This window comes from Arachis hypogaea, chromosome 6, assembly GCF_003086295.3.
Source record: "Arachis hypogaea cultivar Tifrunner chromosome 6, arahy.Tifrunner.gnm2.J5K5, whole genome shotgun sequence".
NCBI lineage: Eukaryota > Viridiplantae > Streptophyta > Magnoliopsida > Fabales > Fabaceae > Arachis > Arachis hypogaea.
Window position 1 is genome coordinate 111,936,527 of NC_092041.1, and position 7,494 is coordinate 111,944,020.

Genomic DNA, 7,494 nt, shown 5'->3' on the forward strand with positions numbered 1-7,494 from the left:
ATAGTATTATATATTCAATGAAAAATATATCGAATGAATAAATAAATAAATATAATATATAATATATAAATATAATACTATGATATTATATAATTGAATTATTTTAATTAGTGACTAAGTTCAACTAAATTAATCTAATAACTTATGAAAAACATAAAAAAAATAATAATTAAATTTAATTATAAAAATAATTTATTCACGTTATTTTTAACATTTCTTTTCATATAGTTATTATTATTATTATTATTAAATGAGGACTAAGCCAGGGAGAAGAGTTATAACACTATCCTAATATATTTATTTTTCAAAAATAATCCAGCTACAAAAAATAATTACTCAGCCCAAATAACGCAAGTCTTTATCCATTCATTGGTTTTTTGTTATCTCCCCAATCTCTTTTATTATGTTCCAATCAGTAATAACATAAGCCCACCACTTAACAAAAACCATTGGATTCAACACCCAAAAATTCAATAACTTAATTATCACCACATCACAATTATTGCTAACCTAATCTTGCATCAGTTAACATCAAGCTGGCCCACAACAGCTGCACTACCTGAACTTCTAGGTTCTAGCAGGACCTGTCTCTTCTAACCAAGACCACTCTAACACGTGTCTTCATAAAAGGATATCCACCTCCTTTTCTTACATACTGAAAAAATTTACCATCCTCACCATAGCACTACCCCACCAAAAAACGCAAAGGTTTCACATGGATTAAGGACTATTTAGCTGTTTGCTTACTCATTTACTCTCTCTCTCAGAATAACAAGCTGATTCTTCTTCAACCTTCACCACTTTCTCTTCTTCCTCTCTTCCTCCTTCTTCTCTTACAAGAATTATGCCTATTGGAAAGAGATGTGTGTCCCTCAAATATAATAACACCAGGTAATTAGTCCCTGTTATTGTAAGGTTCATTACATGATAAACTGTGTCTATTATTAATAATAGTAGTTCTTGTCACAATTAAGAATCTGATGATAATATAGGTGAGATATTTGAATTCTTTTATCATGTTTATGTTTTCTTCTTCTTTTTTCTTGTGTTGTGCTTTTATGTCAGGCAGTTGTTCTCTATTTTTCTGATTTAGGGTTTCTGATTTTCTAGTTCAGTAATATTGTTTGGTTTTGTGTTTTGTTTGATTTTGCTGAAATAATAGAGTTTGCTCCTCCTCCTCCTCTTTATTGTTTTTGGGCATTTTCTGGCTTTTCCAATATCAATGGGTAATCCAATTAGAAGTCACTTGAATTCAGAACAAATGGAAGTGCTGGGATAGCGAGTACATCTGGTTTAACAGTGAGGTGGTGGGGCTTTTATTAAATGTTTTCCCTTTCATGCCATTCAGTGCTGCTGCAATTCCTTTGTCAAATTGTTTAAGGTAACACTTCTTGCATGTTATGTTGTGTTTAGTAAGAAATGGAAATCACAATAACTTATGTTCATTGGCGTTTTATCTCGATCTAATTGTAACATATGTTTAGGAATTTATGTCATTACTCTTTTAGTTACTGCTGCAAAGAACCTTGGTTTTTTCTTTTATAGACTTTTAGTGATTTCAAGTGTAAGGAATATGCCTTTTTTTAATTAAAAAAAAATATATATATATATTATTGTTCATCATTTCGTATCACCTAGATTGTTTTTGTAAAAGTTTTGACTACAGGGCTTCATCAATTTTATTATTCAACACTCTAATTTTTGACATAGATATTGATCATGGTTTTGGGGATACAAGAGTATATCTATTTTACCACTTGTTAACTGCTATCTTTCCCTTTTTTTTCTCTGGATTTTCTTCTTAATGAACAAAATAACAAAAGAGTAGCAACATAAAACTTAGTAGTTTCCAGCCACAGAGTATTTTTCCCTGGAACCAGTTCAATTCACTGTCATGTATGATTCACTCTTGTATTCCAGGTCACTGGCTATTTTATTTTATTTTTTATATTTTTCTTCGAGATTTTGAAAATTGTATGCATATAGATGCATTTAATGGGTAGTGCTAGATATCATGGTTGTTTCATGCAAGTGCTCTCAATTTCTCACTAATTTGCCCCTCAATGTTGAAATCTTTTCAACACTTTAGTTTGTTTGCTGTCTTTGAACTCCAATTTTTTTCTTCAACTATCTAAGATTCTGAGTACCTTTTAACACTCATATTCAAATTTTTCCAGGTCTTATTTTTCTATCCTCCATAAAAAAGTGGCCTCTTAAATGCATGGATCTTCTCTCTTTTTGCTTCCCTGGAATATTGGAGGTTAGGTTTCAGTATTTTTGGCTTCAATTATGGTCCATTGAGTGAACCCCTTCCATGAGTGAGTTGAATGAAATTGTGCTATGCAATACTTACATTAGTTTTAGTTTTAGAACAACTTTTAGCTTTTAGTTGGATGTTTATCTAAGTGGTTAAACATTGATAACAAGTGCTCTGCTGTATATTGCAGGAATGCATCAAACAAAGGGATCTATTATTTGTGTTCAGGTTACAGACTTAGAGGTATGTGAAGCTATCTTATTTTAACAAAGGCCGCCTTTTCCAACCATGTTTTAAAACTATATGTAGCAATTTATTCTACTATATTACTCTTATAAATTATAAATATTATTTTTATATGCACAATTAAAAATAAACAAAAAGAATTTTGTGAACAAAAAGAAAAAGCAAAAATAAAGAGATTAAGACTGACAGTCAATAAAATCCAGTTTGGTAAATCGTTTGAGAGTACTTCACCTTGTGTTTGATAGTAAAAAGGATATGAGATTGTAATTTTAGCCTTGAAAGGCTGTTGGTGCTTTTGAAATTAACTATAAAAATACTTTCCCAAACTAGCATGTGTTTTTGAAAGTTAAAAAGTCTAACCTAATCTTATATCTTAATGAATTTATAACATTATACATTAATGAATATTTGTATCTATTTTAATTTCGTGTATATAATAATTTATTAGTTAATAATATCAACGACGGTTCTGCTATCCAACAGCAGCAACAGATTCAGTCTCCCTTTCTTTTCCCTGTTCTCTGCTTCCCTTTTTTTCCCTTCCATCTTCCTTGATTCCCCCCGCTTTGTTCTCCCTTTCTTTCCCGTGTCCGTGTGTTGTGTTGTGTTGTTTTTTTTTTTAAGGGAATGGCGTTAGGCTAAGAAGGGTTAGGGTTTTTCATTTGAAAATTAGGGTTTATTTTTGGGAAAAAGATGAAATTAAGTATTTTTGGATAAATTAAAATTTAGTTATTTTAATTAAATTAAGATATAAAGTATTAATTAGTGTTCTAATTTAATTTTTTAAAATTATTTTAAAAATATTATTTGATTATTAATTTATTAATTAATTTTTAATAAAATATTTTAATTTAAAATTAAAGATAATATAATAAATTTTTTTATTTATAAAAATTAAAGTATTAAATTTTCAAAATCTCATTTATTTAAACTAAATTATATAAATTTTTTATTATTTTACATTTGTTAAACTTTTAAAATTTAAATATAAAAAATAATTTGATAATTATAAAACCGGATAAAATCTAAATTATTTTAAACTCAATTAATCGAAATTTGCTATAATTATCTTTAATAAAATAATTTCTGAGATTAAAGTACTTAATGAATGAATAAATCGAAATTAGTTCTTAATAAGATTTTTCGAAATTTCTAGGTCTTACAATATTTAAGTCTTTTTGTAATATTAAATAAAAATTGTTTTTTATTTTTACTAAATTATAAGGGTGATTTAATAAAAGTATTGATTGATATGTATTTAAAAAAAAATTAATTACTAACATGAAAAATATAATCCATGTATTGTGTTTTAATTTGTCCATATTTTTATTGTATCGATACATAAAAATTTATCATCATACCAAAATAAACACCATTAAAATATATAAATAATTAATAGCAACCGTATTTTTTTACGAGGATTAAGAGTGTTTGATGAATGGCTAATATTTTTCTTCAATTTTAATGTTGCATAATAATTAAAAGCAATTATATATAAGAAAATTTATTAAATTACTCTTTTATCTTAGGTCTTAACCCATGACAATAATAAAAAAATTTCGTGACTCATAAATGCAGCCCAATAAAATATATGAATTTAGTTCTAATTTTAGTATTTATTATTTTATCTTATCTTATCTTTACTTTTATCTTTGGTAAACAATGCTCTATATATATTTAGTTTTACCTTCACAATTCAATCGATCAATAATCAATAAAAATTTCTTCCTCTTCTCTTCTCTTTTCTTTTTCTATTCTTTCACAATTTTATCAAAATTTATTTACGACCGAAGGAGAAAAAGGTTCAAAATCTCATTTTATTTATTTTGATCTTATCAATCAACTTTCGTTCTCTTTCAAGACATCGATTATATTAATCAAGCCATTGGATACATGTATCTAACATAGTTGAACAATGGCCAAGTATAATTTTCTTCTTTTCTTATTCGCCTATTTCATCATGAAATCCTTAGTAAGTAGTGCTGATGATGCTGTTAGGAATCTTCACATTGTATACATGAGATCACTCCCAAAGCATAATTATTCTCCAATATCTCACCATCTTAGTATGCTGCAACAAATTACTAATGATAACGATGCAACAAATCACATGGTTAGAAGTTATTATAAGAGCTTTAATGGTTTTGCTGCAATGATCACTAACCAAGAAAGAGAGAAGCTGAAAAAGATGGAAGGAGTGGTTTCTGTTTTTCCAAGCGAATCACTCAAACCACAAACTACAAGGTCTTGGGACTTCATGGGGTTCAAAGAATCGATACAGAGAAACAAAACTGCTGAGAGTGATGTTATAATCGGAGTTATAGACACCGGAATCTGGCCGGAGTCAGAGAGCTTCAATGATCGTGGTTTCGGTCCAATTCCCAAAAAGTGGAAAGGCGCATGCAAAGGTGGTGAAAACTTCAGATGCAACAATAAAATAATCGGTGCAAGATACTATCTAAAAGATCAAACTTCAGCAAGAGACTTTGTTGGGCATGGAACTCACACAGCATCAATTGCAGCAGGGAATAAAGTTGTGGGAGCAAGCTTCAATGGAATCGCCGAAGGAGTTGCAAGAGGAGGTGTCCCATCAGCAAGAATTGCTGCTTATAGTGTGTGTAGTGAACGAGATCAGTGCAGAGCTGATGCCATATTGGCTGCTTTTGATGATGCCATTGCCGATGGTGTGGATCTTATCACAATTTCACTTGGGCTCCAGGAGCAAATAACCTTTGATAATGACATCATAGCAATTGGATCTTTTCAAGCAATGAAAAAAGGGATCCTCACCATAAACTCTGCAGGTAACGATGGTCCTAACAATACAACATCTAGTGTATCACCTTGGTTGTTCACTGTTGCAGCTACCACTATGGATAGTAGAAACACTGATAACGTTTTGCTTGGCAATGGATTAATGCCTTCGGGGAAGTCAATAAATGGGTATGCATCAAATAGTGCTGAAATACTGAGTAGCACAGGCTTCATAAACAATAGTGCTCCAATTGTTGCTGAATTCTCTTCTGGAGGACCCAATATGCAAATCAGAGAAATTATGAAGCCAGACATTAGTGCTCCTGGTTTAGAAATTTTGGCTGCTTACTCACCTCTTGCACCACCTTCTCATGACAAAAGAGAGAAAAGATCAGTGAAATACAACATACTCTCTGGAACCTCAATGTCGTGCCCCCATGTTGCTGGTGCAGCTGCATATGTTAAGACTTCTCATCCTGATTGGTCTCCGGCAGCTATAAAGTCTTCTCTTATGACCACTGCAAAACCAATGAATGGAAGTGAACTCGCAGAATTCTCCTATGGATCAGGGTTTTTGGACCCAGTTAGGGCCATAAATCCTGGTCTAGTTTTTGATGTTTCCAAAAAGGACTATGTGAAGTTGCTTTGCAGAATTGGGTATAATACAATGGAAGTTCGAAAAATCTCAGGAGACAAAAGTGTTTGCCCTTCATCATCGTTTCATCATCGTCTGCCCATGGCAAAAGATTTTAATTATCCTGCAATTGCGGCTGAGATTGAACCAAGGAAACCATTTAAGATTAATTTCACAAGAACAGTTACAAATGTTGGATTCGCTAACTCTGCCTATAAGGCTTACATCCAACAACATTCTGGCATCAACATCACTATTGTGCCTAACGTACTCGAGTTTAAATCTCTCAAGGAGAAACAATCTTTTGTTGTTCATGTTGATGGAGGGAAATTTAGTGACAAAAGTGTAGTTTCATCATCACTATTGTGGAGCGATGGAACACATAGTGTAAGGTGTCCAATTATTTTACGTGTTATAAAAAAGGAAAATGCTACTTGTAAAATAAGATTTAGTCTAAGATCAGTCTTTAGCTGTTCATATAAGTAACACAATTTCATTAAAAAGGGTCTTGTTCCATGTACAAAAATAATAGTCAATACTAGCCAAGTAATTGCTAATTGTAGTCAGTGACAAACAAATTTATTTCTAACCAAATTTCCCTTTCCGTTTTTTTCTCTCACTTTTGCCTTATGTTCTGCATTTACCTTTTTTTTTTTTAATTTTCTTTATTTCCCTCTGTCGCCCTCACCCACTTACCAGTTACTACCGTGTCTTTCCCCCTTGCCTTTTCTGCGTTTTTTATTTCTATAATTCTATTTCTCTTTGAAAAAGATATTCATGTTCAGAATGACTATGTTAGTTTTAAAAAAATTTCTATTCTTTTAAAAAATAACTCTTTAAAAACTTAAAACGTAATTCCTTTACAAAAATACTTGTTCACTTAACATTTTTTATAATTTTATATGCTATAGCATTGTTGAATGTTGATTACTGTGTCAAGTCTCAAATAAGTATAATTTTAAAAGAGAAAAAAAATTCAATCCAAAATAAGTGTTCGGTTATTTTTTTTGTTATGCTTTTGAACGTATTATGTATAGATATGGATGATGAGTGTGTTTTTAAATAATATGAAAATATTTTTTTTTAATTTAAAAGTACAAATTGAAGACAGTTCTTGAAAAGTATAAAAAACTGAGGCTTCAGAGTTATGGAGTGACAAATTCAAATTTGAAGGGTTGCAAGTCGGAGCCTCCGATTTGAGGTTTTTCTTTTCTTTATTAAAGGTTGGAAAATTGGCCGACCCTCCAATTTGTGGCCTTCCTAAATCAAATTGTCCGATTTGTTTCTAGCCCTTTTTCAAATTTCACACCCCAAGATAACACACAATGAGCCAATAACAACTTGTAACAACAACAACGTTTCCTCAATATGTAAATTAAAAAGTGGAAAAGGAGAGTATATAATAAGTTAGTAACAAAGGAATACAGGATGAAAATACATACTTTTTGCTATATGACAATCATATAATGTTACAAAATGGCAATTTGGCAACCAAAATAATCAGCAAACCTCAGCTGACCAACACCTTGAACAATCATTTTATTGGTTTTTCCCTTTTTCCAACTGAAAAATTCAAGTCACGTCACTACCTTGTCAATAAATG

General features: G+C 30.7%; 1 protein-coding gene across 27 annotated transcripts; it reads left to right on the plus strand.

The window, feature by feature from the left end:
• Window positions 1-652: 652 nt before the first annotated feature.
• Window positions 653-6,510, plus strand: LOC112755739 (subtilisin-like protease SBT4.8). 27 transcript variants are annotated; one of them, XM_025804018.2, is made up of 5 exons: window positions 653-891; window positions 1,163-1,381; window positions 2,178-2,318; window positions 2,448-2,500; window positions 4,502-6,510. In XM_025804018.2, the coding sequence occupies exon 5, from the start codon at window positions 4,521-4,523 to the stop codon at window positions 6,375-6,377; it is 1,857 nt and encodes a 618-aa protein (XP_025659803.1). In that variant the 5' UTR covers window positions 653-891; window positions 1,163-1,381; window positions 2,178-2,318; window positions 2,448-2,500; window positions 4,502-4,520; the 3' UTR covers window positions 6,378-6,510. The 27 variants fall into 27 exon arrangements, with proteins under 27 accessions (XP_025659803.1, XP_025659809.1, XP_025659801.1 ...); XM_025804016.2 differs by having other exon boundaries at window positions 655-891; window positions 2,178-2,260; XM_025804019.2 differs by having other exon boundaries at window positions 680-891; window positions 1,257-1,381; window positions 2,178-2,260.
• Window positions 6,511-7,494: the final 984 nt, after the last annotated feature.

Excerpts from the sequence above, each read along its gene's own strand:
- LOC112755739 (XM_072197677.1), top strand. The coding sequence starts at position 4,419 with ATGGCCAAGTATAATTTTCTTCTTTTCTTATTCGCCTATTTCATCATG.